Below are 16,887 nucleotides of genomic sequence, written 5' to 3'. Positions count from 1 at the left end.
TGGCAGCTTTATCCTCTTGATCACACTGATCACGTCCTGTCATCAGACTCTATCCTTATACCTGAATCAAAAATAAGAAATTATTACAATCCCATTGCTATTGTACGACTACTATTTTTCTGTCCTATTAATTACGCTTATGTTCAGTTATATATCAAAGGCTGATGGAGCTCTGTCAAGTTTGTTGTTTTGTTTTGGTTTTTTTTTTACATTAAAGTGAGTATTTTTTTATTTCCTACATCAGCTTGAATATTCTAGAAAAGTAGTTTGGGATTAGAAAATAACTCACAACATTTCAGGTTATGTATACCATAGAAACCTGTATTCTTCAAATGTTTTCCTCCACCAGATGCAAACATGGGGGGAAGAGGGGATCCTCACTAGGAGCTTAGGGGAAATCACTGGTTGGAAACTTGGAACTGAAGGGTTATTGGGGTTCCTAACTGGGTGGACTGGATGCTGTATAGATATTGCATGAACTCCTTACTTGCACTGACAAGGATGTAAAACAGTTCTTGGCTCTCTGATAAAAATAGCAAAAGTCAGAAGTCACAGCTATGACATGCTACGGGAAGATATGAGGACAGATGCGGCACATCGCCAGCCCTTCCTTAACACCAGCAGAGCATTTGTCAAATAGAAATTCTCAGGCACTCCTAGAAAAAAATGCCTTCCCTGCAAGAGGGGACATAAACCCAGTAGTCTCTACCAGTTGGGAATGGCTGGATAATTCTCCCCATCCTTGGTCTGGCAATTTAATGCTAGGTGTTGTACAAGCAGGAAATGCAAACCTGTCAGTTAGTGTGATAAAGAGCTATTGCTGAGCTCTCCACTTGATATCGAGTAGGACTTTGCTTGGGGACAATATCCCTTCTTCATGTTGAGTTACAACCAGTGTTTGGTAGAAATACGAAGTGCTACCTACTCCTTCCCTGTAGACTGTTCCAAGGAAGTTACTTCCTTCTGGTTTTTCCTTTCTTCTTACTGTGTATTTGGGGCTTAGTGCTGCATTGTGCAGATCTTACCTGTCTTTAGACCAGTCGCCAGTGAACTATGCCACTCATCTCGTGGCTGAAAGTACAGGTATTTACTTCTACTAATACTGCTCAGCCTCAGGGTTATCACTCTTAGTATTATTCTTTGTGAATAGCAGTGGATTCTGGCAGCGAGCAGTCCACAAATTGCCCCAAACAGCAGAAGCTGTTTTTCAGCAGATTCATTTCGTGTTTAGTCTAGAAGACAGTATTTAAATATATGCAAAATGGATTCTTAAAGCTAACCTGTGGGATGATAGTATTGCATTGCTTCCTGCTTGAAAGATGACATTTAGAAGCATTAAGTTTATAGAACTGGTGAGGACTTAAGGAATTTTTGAAGTTTAGAAGATTTGAGGCTTAGCAAAAAAAAAATCCTATTTCTGCTGGATAGGGAACACCTCTAACTTGCTCTCGGATACAGCTTCCTATTTAAGCTTATGAGAAGTGAGAAATACGAGATTTTATGTATTTGTAAACCATTAGTTTAGATCAGTGTAAGAAGAACCAGAACACTGAAATGAATAAGAAAACAAAATAAAAGGACTTAAAATACCTCTCCCCCACCCTCCAGGAGAGACATGGAACAAGGCTTTCTTCCTTTTCTCTTGTTTTATGGCAATATGATAAAATAGTATTATTTAAAATGTTTGCATTTTTAAATTTGTTTTCAATAAATACTTGGTTTTATTGAAATTTTCAGTTGGAGCTTGTCAAGTCTGCAGCAAGGTATGTATTTCAGCTCTTTTAAGCATGCTGCTTATTTTTGAAGATGATAAGTGCTGTCATTGCAATGTTTCTATCTCAGGCAGCATTAATTCTTTTAAAATATTGTTAATTTGTTGTTTCCTTCATTATTACTCATAACTTAAATCCTTCTGACCTGTGACCAAAATCTAAGTAACTCATGGAAGTTACCGAGGAATAAGTTGTTTGACATGCACGCTTCTGCTGAATCCCTAATATCTTTCCCCGACCCTTCAGCGTTTCTTACTGTTGACATTTAAAATGGAAATTGTCCTTCCTTCTAGCAATACTTTTGGAGTCAAAAGAGTATTGCTAAAAGCTGTGCTTACTGGTTAGGAACAAGAAAATCTGCTACTAAACAGTAGTTATTTAGCCTGAAGAGAATCTTTAAATATATGTTGTGTACTCCTGAAAACAAGGTACCAGAATGATTGAGAACACAAAATGGCCAAGGCATTTTACTTAACTGTTTAGAAGAGCGTTATCTGAACCTGTTGATAAAAACTGAAGGATGTCTTTGTGCTGTGGCATACCCTATCGTAGGTTAACAGTATTTACCTACATGAAATATGTCAAAACTATTTTCTATTGTTCTTTTCTTTGTTTTTGTTTTTTTTTTTTATTAGTAATATTCTGGGTTGTTTTTTTTTTTTTTAGAGAGAACTCATAGCACTCTAGTTGTTGCTCTAGCATCTCTTCACTCTCCTCTTCACACCCTTCTCTCATCTATTCCTGTTTTATTTTCTATCCTCTACAGTGGTTAACTTACCCAAGTTATCCGTTGTGTTCACTTTGCACATCTTTGGAGAGTAGTGACTGATAACATGTCCTACATGCTGCTGGCTAGTTCACGCTTGGATTGTGTTGCCTGCATGGTAGGGAGTAATCTGAGCTGGAAAATGCTAAATTGGAGGGAAGGCCCGTTGCCTAATATGGAAAACCTTTTAAAAAGATGAACAGAAAACTGATGTCATCTTTAATGTATCCTTAGAAGATGTCTGAAGACTTCACCGTTTTTTTGAGCTGTATTTTGATAAACCTCCCCATCACAGGAAATGCTGAGATGGTTCCCATTTGTTTCACTCCATCAAATAAGAACACCCTCAGGAAAAGTTTGTCTTTTCTTTGACATCTTTTTCAGAAATGTTTTTATAAACTGTGTCTAAAGCCCTTTCAACAGTTATAAGTGGTAGAGGAAGAATCAGTAGAAGATGAGTCTAAAGGAAAACCATCAAGGAATGGGAAGCAAATGCTATGTGGTTTTCCTCTACATGCCATCATTGCAGGCTTCGTACACCCTGTACATGTCACTCTAATTGCTAGTCTGGAGCTGGAAAGAGTTGAGTATTTTGATTCCTTAGGCAAATGAAACAACATGAACATGAGGGAAAGTAACTCCTTGCTTTTGAAAGCAAAAAATTAAGTTTTGGGTTTTATTTTGTAGCAGGCTCACAAAATCACTAGCAAGATGCTCACATTTGGCACAAAACTTTTCTGTTGAAGACAGAGGATACACGTACTTTGCAGGAGCCAACCCTGGCCTAGGACAAGTGACTGTTACCTACAAATGAGCCAGTTCTGCCTCCTAAGACAAGAGAAAAGTGGGTGCTTTCCTTCTGCGGTGTACTTGGTGAGGTGCAGCAGAAATGTCTTTCTCCTGCAGAAGCTGATGAGCTTGAAAGGTAGAGTTGCCATGTGGCTGAGCTCCATGCACCTTGCAGAACATAGTGCCAGGTGCTCATAGGGTAGATAATGAACAGGGCAATGGAGTATTGGAGATAAGCGTAAGAAGCCCTCGGTAGGGTAATGGTGAGACTTTTACTGTGTCCTCTTGTCTCCATTTTCAGATGAGTGATTTTTTATTTTTTTTTTCCAAAATTTGTCTCACAGCTCCAAGATTGGAGTAAGCTGGGTTAGTTGAGAGTCATGCCTGTTTAATACAGCAAAATGTATTATTGTACTTCTAGCAAGAAGGATGTAGGCCAAGCTTTCAGGATGTGGAAACTGCTGTTCTAAAGCAGTACTGAAAAAGACCTGAGAATCATAAGGGACAGTGGCTGCTGCCAAAATAAATACTAAAGTCTCAGATGGGCCCATGTGAACAATATGAAGTTCAACAAGGTCAAGTGCAAGGTCCTGCACCTGTGTCAGGGCAATCCCCAGTATCAGTACAGACTTGGGGATGAAGGGATTGAGAGCAGCCCTGCAGAGGACTTGGAGATACAGGCAGATGAAAGATTGGACATGAGCTGGCAATGTGTGCTTGCAGCCCAGAAAGCCAACCATATCCTGGGCTGAGTAAAAAAAAAGTGTGGCCAGCAGGTCGAGGGAGGTGATTCTCTCCCTCCGCTCTGATCATGACAGACCCCACCTGGAGTACTGCAACCAGCTCTGGGGTCCCCAGTACAAGAAAGACATGGACCTGTTGGAGCAGGTCCAGAGGAGGGCCACCAAAATGGTGAGACGGATGGAACATCTCTCCTATGAGGAAAGGCTGAGAGAGTTGGGGTTGTTCAGCCTGGAGAAGAGAAGGCTCCAGGGAGACCTGATTGTGACCTTTCAGTACTTAAAGAGGGCTTATAAGAAAGATGGAGACAAACTTTTTAGCAGGGCCTGTCGCGATAGGACAAGGGGCAATGGTTTTAAACTAAAGGAGGGTAGATCTACATCAGATATAAGGAAGAAATTTTTTACAGTGAGGGTGGTGAAATGCTGGACCAGGTTGCCCAGAGAAGTTGTGGATGCCATGTCATTGGAAGTGTTCAAGGTCAGGTTGGATGGGACTTTGAGTGACCTGATCAGTGAAAGATGTCCTTGACCATGGCCATGGGGGCTGGAACGAGATGATCTCTGAAGGTGCCTTCCAACCCGAACAATTCTGTCATTCTATGAAAGAAGGGTTAAGAAATATCCCTTACCTGTCTGTTCCTGGTGATCCCTGTTAATGGGAGGCACTGAAAAAGCTGGGCGACCTTGAAGAAAACAAGGTGGTTGGCGTGACTGGAAAGCCAGTTGCTAGACTGGAATTTAGTGGGACTGCATCAGTCTTGCCAAGCGGAAGGTTATAGAGAGCCGTGATCTACTGACTTAAACAGGGAACAGAAACAGGGTGGTGGTAGGGCTCCAAGGCAAAGGTGTAACAAGATTGCTGGCTGGATGTTGGCGTTAAATTCAGATGGGACCCGAGGCATGTACTTTCAGTGGTTACTGTGTTTAAAATTTAAGACTTGTCCAGTGTGGGTGGACTTTCCATAACAGGTGACTTTGAATGAATTTGAGCATGTGCATACATTCAAATTGATAAAAAAAGAGAATTTAATTTAGGGCAGCCCTATGGCCTCTATTGTGCAAGATGCCTGACAAGCTAATTAAGGTAATTTCTCCTGATCTTCTTGCCGATGAACACTATTATATCTGTCAGTATAGAAAGCAGTATAACAGCAGTAATGATAACTATTAGGGTAATAATTCTTGTTTAGTTAAAACGTCATCCAGCTCTTCCCTTTTAATAAGGGTATTATTTAGCAGGTGCCCTCTTATATTTTTTTCTGTTTAATTTTGAATTGCTTTGCAATTTAATTGTACTTTCCACTTGTTTTTATGTACAAAGGAAAACACAAGCTATTGAATCATGAAGAACAGTGTACATGTGTGGTTGTAATTGTTTATACATACTTTTACTTTTTGTTTTAGTCAAAAGGTTGATATTTTCCAGCTGGCTTCTTGAAATTCCTGTTGTTCAGCAAAGAACTAATTGCTGAAGGAAATCTGGGTATGTGGCCCTTGAATAAATGAGCTGCAACATTTTGTCAGTAATTGGATTTAAATACTTTAATTACTGATTTTTGTTAACATGCTAATCATGTCAATTATATTTGGATAAAATAGCTTGAGAATAAACGGGCATTCACTTCCAACTTCGGGTGACATTTGGCAAACAGTAGCTGGAAAAATTTATCTCTACAAAGCAGGTATGTGCAAATGTAAAGTAACAGTTTGTCAAGCACACACCAAATTAATTAAGCCTAAGTTCCATGAGATTCCCTAACAGTGTTCCTGTGCTATAATTTGGGTGGATATAACAGTCATTTGTTATAGTCTTTTTTTTAATTCATCTTTTGAGTTTCTATGACTGTTCCTTTCTTTATATTTCTAAGTTGACTAACAGAGACCAAATGAAGTTGCAACTGGATTCTTGCTGATATTGAATTCCTCTGTCATCTTAAAATGTAATTGCTACTTCAGCTGTATGCCCAGTTGAGAAGACGAAAAATACTATAGATTCATATGAATTTCAGTATCTCTGAATTTCTGGGAGCTTGCAAATTTTGTAGTCCATTTTTTCAAGTGTAGTTTGTAGTTGAACTTTGAAAGAAATGACTTCTTAAATTTTCATAGAATTTTTCAGAACAGAAGTGCCGCAAACTGTTCTTCTACCATGTAAGTTTTACTTCACTTTTTCTGTAATGTGGATGTCCCTTGGGAAAGCAATTTGTGTGCTTCCTGCTATGAGATCCAGAAAACAGAATGCTGGTTTACTTTAGTTCACTTTAGTAAACAATATTAAAGAGTTGCTTTTAAAATAACTTTTGGAGGCATCTTTGTCCAGAAATAATATACTTAAATAGAAAACTGAATGTATAAAAAGGTTCTATGATACTAGGCATACTTTTTGTTGTTTTTCCAGATGGGATTCAATGAACACAAAATCTTTCTATTTATAAATCAGTTCCTAAATCCTGTATGAAACATGCTAGATAGCTTTGACAAGTTATGACATGCATCTTATTGTAATCTGAAACAATCTTTTGGCCAGACTTCTTGAATATATCAGGCTTTTAATTTTAAAGACAATTGTAATTATTTACAAATTAATAAATAGGTATTACACTGAAAAAAAATTGAATTGTCCTTGTCTGCTTGCATGTATTTATTGACTGTGTACTTTAAGGTTCAAGACAATGGAGCAGCAGTAATGTTGTCTAGACAATATATTGGTTGTTTTGTCTGTGGTATCATCTGTTGTCAGAGAAAATGTCTTTGTGTGGTAAAGGCTTGAAATTGTATGGCTAGACATTGTAACTTGAAATTTTTAAAATGATCTTGTGTATATGTATTATATATTTCAGCACATAAAATTGCTTTTGCAATTCTGATATTTTAGTTAATCTCTCCCTTGTGTTCTTGTCTGCTGGAGTAAAGAAAATTAATCCAGTGTTGTGTACCCATTTTGCATCATCTGCCTTAGGTTTGTTGGCAGGTGTTTTGTTGGATATACAAAAAAGCACAAATTATTTTTCACTCTTTCTGGGTATGAACAATAAGCTTGAAAACTCACTGAAAATTCAGACTAGATCCTGAAAACAAACTTTCTTAAAATAAAAGTTCTATTTAGCGATTGGTACATTTTAAAGTGAACTTTAAACATTTAAATTTGACAAATATTTTCTGTGCTGTGGAAGTTAGTACACCCAGCTAGTGTACCCCCAGCTAGGCTCTGTGCCTACTGCAGGTGGGTTTGGGGTGTTGGGTGGTTTTTTTGTTTGGTTGGTTTTTTCCACCTAGCATCTTCTTTCTTTCATGCTTTCTGTTGCCTTGTGCACATGGTAGGCAGCTTCCAGCTGAATGGAGGTTGTTCATGTAAGCAACTGGAAGACAAAGAGGTTGACGGTGGAGGTGTGCTGCTCCAGCTGCTTGAACAGCTTCGGCGAGGAAGCCTTGCTCAGGTGTATCAGACTAAAAGTCAGGCCACTACAGTCGCGCTTGGAAGCTCTCAGTCCAGGTCTTGGCTGTGACACCTCCTGTGGGTTTTCAAAAGCCTTGTCTAGAACAGAAAGTTAGGATGTTTAAATCTGTATCATTATAGTAATAACTACTTTTATTTTCTTGGATATGATTAGTCTGACTTAAACCAGGCGGCATAAACCAATTCAAGTAAAGACATACTGGAATGCAAATCTCATGCAGATGTTGCATCAACATAACTACATTAGTTTAAACTAATAAGCTAGGTCACACCTGCAGGACTTTTCTCGTGTAGCTGAGTCGTTAGTCTCCGCCTGACGGTGGACTTTCTGAGCTACAGATTGGTGGAGGTTGGGGAGGTCTCAGTCTGTGCTCATCCTGCTCCTCTCATCTTCCAAGGCAGCTGCTGCTGGTCCTTCTTCCTACAAAGAGGAAACCTTATTTGTTGTCAGAGTCCGTGCTCAGGCCCATGGTGAAAGAAGAGCTCCTGGTTAGAGGCAAAGGCCACTGTTGAAGATAGTATACTGAACTAGATCTTCTTTGATTAGAAGTGTCTTTAAAATTACAGTAGGCTTGCTTTCTTCCACCTCTAGTCTGTCTTTTCTGAACACTTGTAGTTTGATTGGACAAGCCACCTTTTCTTGCTATGCTTGCATACAACATCTGGTCAAGGGAAGCCTACAATATCTCTGATAGTGTAGGCAAAACTCTGATTATAAATAAACACGATTTTGAGTGTGTATTTTGCAGAGCCAGCCACACATCATCCCTGACATGACCATTTTCTCCAATTTGCGCCTGCAGCTTTTGCCTGTCTTTAAAAAGAAAGACCCCCTCTACAGATTCAGCTGTCCAAATACACAGTGAGTGGGAGGAGGTCCTACACGTTTGGTCCAGATAAAAGGAGGATGTGACTGAGAGGGAAAACTGAAGAGTGCTCGCATCTCTCCTGACTTTGCCTCACTGATAATCCATAATTCCACTTTATTTATTAGAAATTGTTGTTGCAATAGTTATTTTTTCCTTCAGCTTCGTAACCTGACATCCAATGGCACCTTGCAGTTGCATGGTGGGGCCTGATGTGGATTGGGATGAGGGTTGTACTGCCTGCTGGGGCAGCTCTCTCTCCTACCTGTTAGTTCCAAGAAAGACAGGAGGTGTTTCTTCAGGAGAGAAGCCTTTGTCTGAGGCCATTCAAATTGGAGGACTGAAAATCCTCAGTCTCCTTCATAGATACTGTGTCCAAAGGCTGATACATCTGAGCAAGTCTCCCGTGTCCAAGCTGTTCAAACCTCAGAGGAAGCACAATTCCATTAAACTTTTTGTCTTCCATTCTAAAAAGAAGTCAAGAAATCATGGAATGACATGAAGGATTGAAGGACCTTATTCTTTTTTATGCAATTCCTGCTAATCCTAATTTTCCAGGTAGTGTTTTGAGATCTGGTATCCCCTCAGAGCACAGTTGTTGTAGTGATCTTGTCAGCCAGGTAACTAGCTCCTCCAGTAGAAGGATCAGTCTTAATCATTAATTTCATGCAAATTTAAAATCTGATTTCTTTAAAAAGCATGAGCTAGAACAGAAATATGTAATATTTGCAACAGCTTTTAACTCTGAAATACAAAATGTCCCAACTAGATAAGCAATTTTATACTCATTGTTTTTTCTCTCTTTGTGCGGCATCCTCTGTTTGCTACGCTGGTTTTGCTAGCCGTAGCTTTATTAGCAAACGAGCTGGGGTTTGTTCTGCTTCTATGAAATCAAAAGCATTACCACAGCAGCCCCAGAATTTTTCCTTGAATATGTTTGTATGGTCATGTTGAAAGCAGGATTTGGTCTATAGAAACATTAGGATTAAAAATTTCAGATTGCATTAGTCAGTAGTGAAGAGGATGTTTCTTTACTTTGAAGTATATTTTTAGTGTATGGGCAACCTAAGGTCTAGTAGTGCTGTTTTATAGTTATTTTTCTGGATAGAACTGCACGTAGATATGTGGTAAACATTGAAATTCTAGTAACCTGAGTCCTTGCTTCCGTGTCTTTTTTTTTTTTAATGCTTCTTCCTTTATCTTCACTCTTTGCTCCTTATTAGATCTTTAATTACAAGGTCGTGTCAGTCGCACTTTAAATGCATAATGATACAGACTGTCTAAGGTCTTGTTACACTAATGTTATTGCTAGTAATAGAACTGAATCCAGTAGAACATCATTCTTTGAAATGCCATGAGTTGTTCATAGTAAAATAAGCAAACTTTAAAATTTATGACAGCTCATAAAATATAAATTATATCACGTGATAAAAACAGCATAATTTAAAAAAAATGGCTTATACTCTGCAAAGAACACACGGTTGTTCTTCAGTGTATTTTTCTTTACAAACATGGTGGATTGCTTTGTAGACCAAAAAAAAAAAAGCTCACCCATGTTTTCATACCAAAGCAGTGACCTTTTAAAGATGAACTGAATTAGTTGGATGTTATAGTATTGGCCAAAGGAGTTGTTAGCCTCTTTTCTGGTTGTCTTTGTTTCTTTCAGTCTATGTCATTTCTAATAAATGAGTTTTCGATACCACCAGCTGAAACCACCTGTTCGGCGGATGCTCTGTGTTGTTTGCCTAGTGAATGAAAAGCCAGTATAGGTTGCGTGTCTCCGGTGACATATGGGGTCGGCTCCGCACTTGTTTGAGCAAATAGTCAGCTAATGGATCCATTAGCGAACTTTCCGCAGAATATCCTGTCTTCGTCATTGCATGAAATTTTAATAACTTTAAATCATGACTTTAGTTGAAAGTTAAGAGGATCTTTTTGTAAGACATTTGTTTCACTTTTGAGAAGTGAAGGTACTTGTTTTCTTGACAGAAACAATTTGACTTGCTTGTTCTTCTAATTTGACTCTTTCTTCATAGTGAAAAATGACTTATGTGCTCTTTTTGGATGTATGAACAGTTCCAGTAATCAAAAGGAATGGTAAAATGAAACATTGCAACCCACCCTTCCCTTTAGTGATTTTTCTTTTGCCCTACCTCTTGCATTTAGTTCTTGTATGGTTTTAGTACCCAATTTAGTCTAGAGGTTGAAAAGATAACAATTCCCTAGAGTGCCTTTCCCTTTGCAGCATGTCACAGTGGCTCCATGCAGCTGTCGGTCACAGCCTTACGTCGTGATGAAGTCCCCAGAAGGCATTTGGCATTTGGGGAAGTGCTGACTCATAACAGAAGTGAGAGATCAGAAGAACACCTCCAGTTGGCCCCAAGAGGAAACTCCTCATTTTTCCTGGGCTTTTGTTGTCAAGTCAATGACAGCAAGTGAAACAAGCATGATGTTCTCCCAGCTTTTGGTCTTCAGGGTTTCAGAGGCTAGTCTCTGGCCCTCAAAATCTTGATGCCGATGGGTAGAGTATTGGAAAAAATGAATACGGAGTTTAGAGGCATCTGCAGACTGCTTTGCTCTAAGGCAGCTAGCTGTAACAGATTGTCAGTTTATCTACCTCAGTTAAAATCACCTCTTTCAAAGCTTTAGCATATTCCTTCACACCAGTAGGAGACCTTTCTTGAAGCATTCCTGAGAACCTTGTGTCCCAAGGAGCCGATGAGTAGATAACTTCTGTAACTATCAACTGGAAAGAGCAAGGATGCACTGGACGAACGAGCGGTTCCCTTGTGACACCCACCTCTCCAGGGTCGACGGAGGAGGCTACAGACACCCTGAGGGAACTGTTTGTCAGTATCCTAGGATATGATGGCTCTTGAGGAAAAACCCTTTTTTCTTCAGCTGGTAGGTCATCCTTCTGAAAGGAAAGTGGGGAAAGAAAACCCTGAAGACTTTACTGGCCACACATTTCAATTGTTGAACAAAGCTTTCCTTGTGATCCAGCACTCTGCTATAAAACAGAGTTGGGAAGATAAGAGGGCAGCATTGACTCTCTTGGAGCTCTCTTGTTTGGCAGAGAGGTGCTCTGCCATTGTCTGAGGTGTTTGTAGAGTATTAAACCACAATGAACTTTTGCCTTTTGTGTGACTTCTCCAAAAAGCCCAGGTCAAATTGGCTGTCTCTAAAATCTCATTCAATGACTACTTCCTGGAGTGCTCTCATTCTTCTATTGATTTTTGTGGGCATCCTGCTAACCTTCAGCTGTCCTTCCAGTAATCATTTCAGCTTCTGTTTCTTCTTGAAAACATTCTAACATAGGAGTGTTTCTATCTAGAAAGCAGAACAAGACATCTGTGCTTTTAGTCCATACCTTTCCGAACATGGTTTCCTGATAGACCTGACTCCTATCCCACCCACCAAACGTGTGGGCATGCTGATGAGAACCAACAGGAGAGTATTTGTTTCAAAGAAAGAACAAGCTGCTGATGATACTCAAGTGGTTTTCTTCAGACACCAGTCAGAGCTAAAATAATGATTTAACTAATAGGAATGGATTAGTGTTTTGTGAATAACGTACCTTGGGCCAGCATTTCTTTGAATAGATGGACTTCTACAGAGCAAACAGGAACTTCTCATCTGTATCTAAAAAGAGTTCAGTGCTTCAGAAAGGGAGCCGTGAATTTTATGACAGAAATGTATTCCTTAATATTTTGTTGCTGGTCAGACAAAGGGTGATGAAAATAGTTGTAACTTATTTCAGTCACATACATTCTTAATAACAGATGCAGTACCAGAATAATCAAATCCAACATTGCATACCAGCTGCTTAGGGATTTTTTTTTTCTTTATCCAGTAATTTATTACAAGACTAAAGAGTAATAAGTCATCGGGGGGTTTTCCCCCATAGTGTGGGCAACGATTTTTCTCTTCCCTACTGGTCACTCTTGGTTTATGTCATCTTCTCTCACCTCATTGCTGTAATTCCTTCTTGTAAAGGAAACCTATGTTTTTGACTTTTAAAAGCTAAGGAGTTTGCTTCCTTAATTTTGTTTTGTGGGTATGCAGTTATAAAAGTAGAGCTTTTACATTTTTGTCTGCTTATTTCTAAATGTCTTTCTCTTTGAAGTGCTGATTGAATCTCTGTTGTTAATCTCTCTAACCCCTGAAAGAAGATTACCGTAACAGTGAAGTGGGTGGGGAGGGGAGAACCAAGGGAGAGGCTGAATATATTTTGCTAGAATGAATTCAAGTCTTCAGTAAGGGCTTTTCTTTGCGGGACTCAAGTATACCAATGGTAACTTTTTGCTGCTAACCACAGCTTAACTGCGTGAGCATGTATGGGTGTTACCAGTTATAACTGCAGTACAGGGTAGCCTTGTCACAAGCCATTTGGTCAAATCAGCAGTACCATGGGCAGAATCCAGCAGTTTTACCAGAACTGGTAAATGGGCTTTTTTTTTTTTTTTAACTCTTGAAGTCTTATCAGTCTGTTACAAGTTAACCAAATGCCAGAAGTAACAGAGAAAAAATATTTACACTTAATCGTACAAATGTTTGTACCTTTCCCTTTTAATCTACTTTATTAACATAAGCAGTGTGCTGCACTTTTAAATTGTGTATGATGCTGAACTTTCAACCAAAGGCAGGGAATATGTGCTATTAGCAAAGACATTTTTGCGAAGGTGATTGGACTTTTATTCAGAGCAGAAAACTTTGCTTGCAGTTTTTTAAAGAGAATCAAAGAAATAGGCCTCAGAGTAAGGCAAGAATTCACAGTAGGCAGCCACATGGCCAAAAAAAAGTGGTTCAAATTACAGTGTCTATTTGCAGTGGTAGTGAAATTAAAAGTATGTGATTGGGTGTTTGATTGATTTGTATTGTGAATTAATAACTGGCTTTTCTACTGCAGATTGTAAGGCATCTTTTGTAAGGTATATAGACACATTACATTCTTCATGCATGTATTTGAGACTTGCTCTATTAATGTTTGTGCACAATTAATAAGTTGGCAATAACAGTATCAGAAGTAAAAAAAAAATAATGGATAAGGTGTGCTTTCGTGATGATTCGTTATTCTGTGTACAACTCTCAGATGAGATTTGTAAAAATGCAGTTATTTGTCTTTGTTACTGCTTGTTTCTGCACCAGTAATTGTATTACATTACAGCATTAGGGGCTGAATTGACAGGGTGAATATTCTTAATTTTTACGAGCAGTAAATTTCATATGGTGTTTCACCAGCTATGGACCACCTTCTTTCCAGGAACTCTGATTCACGGTTCTTGAGGAAATTACAGTATCTTTAATATTGTAATGGTTAGTTATACAGAGCGAATTAGTTTCTCTCAGTGTGACTACATTAAGGCAGTATTTGTTTAGTAAGATTTACTTTGTTCCATATTTCTGTGTCTAGTAATTAACAAGGTAAAAGAGAATTGAAAAGGAAAAAAATAGTTAGACACACAATGGGAAACATTGTGTTTCCCTAATTGTTAGTTAGAGACCATGAAACTGTTGTAGTTATCAAAAGACGTATTTTTAATGCTTTCAGACTGCTGCTGGTTTGTTTGTTTGTTTGTTTGTTTTGTTTTGTTTTTAAGTGATTCATTAGAGAATGTGAAGCAGTTGATTTCCTATTTTTGTGGAGGTTTCTACTTTTGAAGTTAAAGGAGATTTTTAACTCCCCCACCCCCCCCCACCCCCCCAAGAATACAGGAATTTTCATACCAGACTAGTGCTGCATCTAATAGAGACTCCTGTTTTCTTCCTGATTTGTTTCCCAGCTGGCATAAGCCAGAAAATGCCTGCTATCAGTTGTCACCACCTGATAAATGGCAGGTGGTGACTTCTTAAGACACAGTCATTTTAATTGTTGGCGACACGTCTCCTCTCTGATTACCTCCATCAGCAGGTAATAGGTGTCCCCATGGTAAAGAGCTCTGGCACAGTCTGCCTGTAGTGGGAGTTGGTGGCAATCTTGGGCCATCAGGGCTATAAATTGTCCCTGGTCCAGGTGCAGTTCAGTTTCTAAACTATTATGGATGTTGTAATTACTCTTCTAAATTTTTTCTAATTCTAGTTAGACTCTAGAGCTTAACCCTATCCTGTGGCCATGAATATCCCAGGTTGGTTTGTGAGTTGTATTTCGAGGGCTGGCAATGGATGAAAACTTCTCTACATCTTTAAAGATATTAGTTGTAATACCACCGGCAGGTCAGAACCCTATTGCACAGGTGCTTAAAAAAAAAGCAGGAATGTCCCACTCATTTTCTTGGTATAATTGCTTTAGATTTCGTCGTATAATTGACTCTGGGTTTGTTACGTGTTTCCCCTTCCACCCTACTATAGAAGTCTTCAGTGTCTTCCTCTCTGTTGCCCGATTCCCTCTTTTTTTTTTTTTCCTTTTTTTTCTTTCTTACCATTTACAGTTCACCAAGGAACTGGGATGAAGAATAATCCAAATGTGGTGTTAGTATGTGATGTTGTAAGGGAAAATAATTAGGTCTTCTCTAGTCTAGGAATGGCTTGGATTTTTTTTCCAGAACACTCTTTCATCAGAGTTTATAGTCTGCATGTGGTAGCAATTGCTGGGGGTTGTTTTGGTTTTTTTTTTAAACAGTAATAAATCAGCATTTTTGGTAACTTTTTGGGAATCTTCTGTGTTAACTATCAAAAGGTGCAACATGGAGATTAACTCTTTTTTTTCCTCTCATTCTCACAGAAGCAACCATGGGGTGCATTAAAAGCAAAGAAGATAAAGGTCCAGCCATGAAATACAGAACTGATAATACTCCAGAACCTGTTATTTCCCATGTCAGCCATTACGGATCAGACTCCAGCCAAGCAACGCAGTCTCCGTCAATAAAGGGATCAGCAGTTAATTTTAATAGTCATTCCATGACTCCTTTTGGAGGCCCCTCAGGAATGACGCCCTTTGGAGGAGCATCATCTTCATTTTCAGCTGTGCCAAGCCCATATCCTAGTACTTTAACAGGTGAGTGTTACATAAAACAATGCTATTATTATTTATTATTAAAGCTTGACAGTCATATTAAAAAAAATACTATGACCTCTTGTGACACAGAAATAAATTGCAAATTCAAAATAAATTGCCTTTTAGGGATTTTGAGTTTCAGTATCTTTACTGCTCAGATAATAATTCAGCCCATATTCACTAGTGATGGGGGCATGGGGGTTTTGGCGTTTGATTTTTGCAGAGGCGTCAGGATCACAGCACAGAGAAATTTAAGACTTATTAAAGGCAGTAATGGGAATACTTGATAAAATTGTGTTAGAAGTTCTAAGCTGTTGAAGGGATGCACATGGGATAATGGCTTTAAACTTTTGGAGAGAAGTGCAAAATGAAAAACACTTCAAATTCAGGAAATTGATATTTTAAACTGATTTTCAGACTTATTTGATTAGCTGTAAGTTACTTACATTAATGCAACACTGAATCTGTTCATTTATAAAGCTAAACAGGATATGCAGTATATTCTGTGTACTTTACTATATGAACAACATGTGTGAAATTAAAGAGCAGAATTCTCATTGTTGGTGGTCATATTAAAACCAAAGTTGAAAATGTAAAAATAGAACGTACAAGGCACAGAGACCTTCTTGGCTGAGATGTAAAGTCTCTGAAGGTATAGCATTTTAAAGTAGCATGCACATTTGATGTTATAAACCCACCTTTATATCAAAATCTTAAAACTTACAAAAATTAAATTACAAAATTTACAATTACAATCTTAAAATTACAAAAATATTGATTTTGTGCACATGGCTATTTTCAGTAGTTTTGCTGGATATTTTTGAGAGGAAGCTGTAATTTATTCTTTTTTTTTTAAGAGACAGGAAAGAGTAATTTATTCTAGAAGCTTTGCACAGACACTTCATAAAGGTAAATAATGCCTTATTAGTCTATTCCTAGTTTTCCCACAAACCTCTAATGTTAGCACAATTACAGTGCTTAAATGTTTGATTCGTTACAGTGGCATTTAAAATCTTTTAAACACAAGAAATTTGAGATCCATGAAAACCCACTGTGACCTTGACATTAAGCAATTCAGGAAACCAAATATGAATTGCCTGCTGATGATCACCTCGTATTCCCTTTTTGGGAATTCATTAAAAACCAAATAATTAAAATGAGCATCTATCCTGTCTCAAATTTTGAGTCAGCTCTGAATCCCCATTTCAGATAAACATATACAGAAATGAAATAAGGGCAGCATTTCTTTTTATTCATTAGCTCCACTGAGGAAAAGTTTATCATGCTTCATCTCCTCCAAGAACCTCTGTGTATTTCTTCTGACTAGATGTGGTTCTTTGTTCACGTGGGAATCTCCAGCAGTGCGTGCAGGCACTCCTGGGTATTACCAGACATCAAGGATGTAGCCCCCTGCCAGGTACCACAAATCCTTTGCTGCAGAGACCAGAAGGGATGTTCTCTTGCCTGTTCCTGTTCCTGCTGGTAGTTAAGCATGTTATA

The 16,887-nt window shown here is 38.5% G+C and overlaps 1 protein-coding gene across 1 annotated transcript in view; it reads left to right on the top strand.

Moving 5' to 3' along the window:
• YES1 (YES proto-oncogene 1, Src family tyrosine kinase) overlaps window positions 1-16,887 on the top strand; it is a 50,820-nt gene that overhangs the window by 18,822 nt on the left and 15,111 nt on the right. The window contains exon 2 of the mRNA XM_087755435.1: window positions 15,115-15,387. Within this exon, the coding sequence (XP_087611561.1) occupies window positions 15,123-15,387 (265 nt within the window). The 5' untranslated portion in view covers window positions 15,115-15,122. The remainder of the gene's footprint in view (window positions 1-15,114; window positions 15,388-16,887) is intronic.

Source organism: Nipponia nippon, unplaced genomic scaffold (assembly GCF_047370975.1).
Source record: "Nipponia nippon isolate SJK-2023a ecotype South Korea unplaced genomic scaffold, ASM4737097v1 scaffold_1, whole genome shotgun sequence".
NCBI classification, from domain to species: Eukaryota; Metazoa; Chordata; class Aves; order Pelecaniformes; family Threskiornithidae; genus Nipponia; species Nipponia nippon.
Note: the sequence above shows the minus strand (reverse complement) of the source record. Positions and strands in the feature narration are given on the sequence as shown.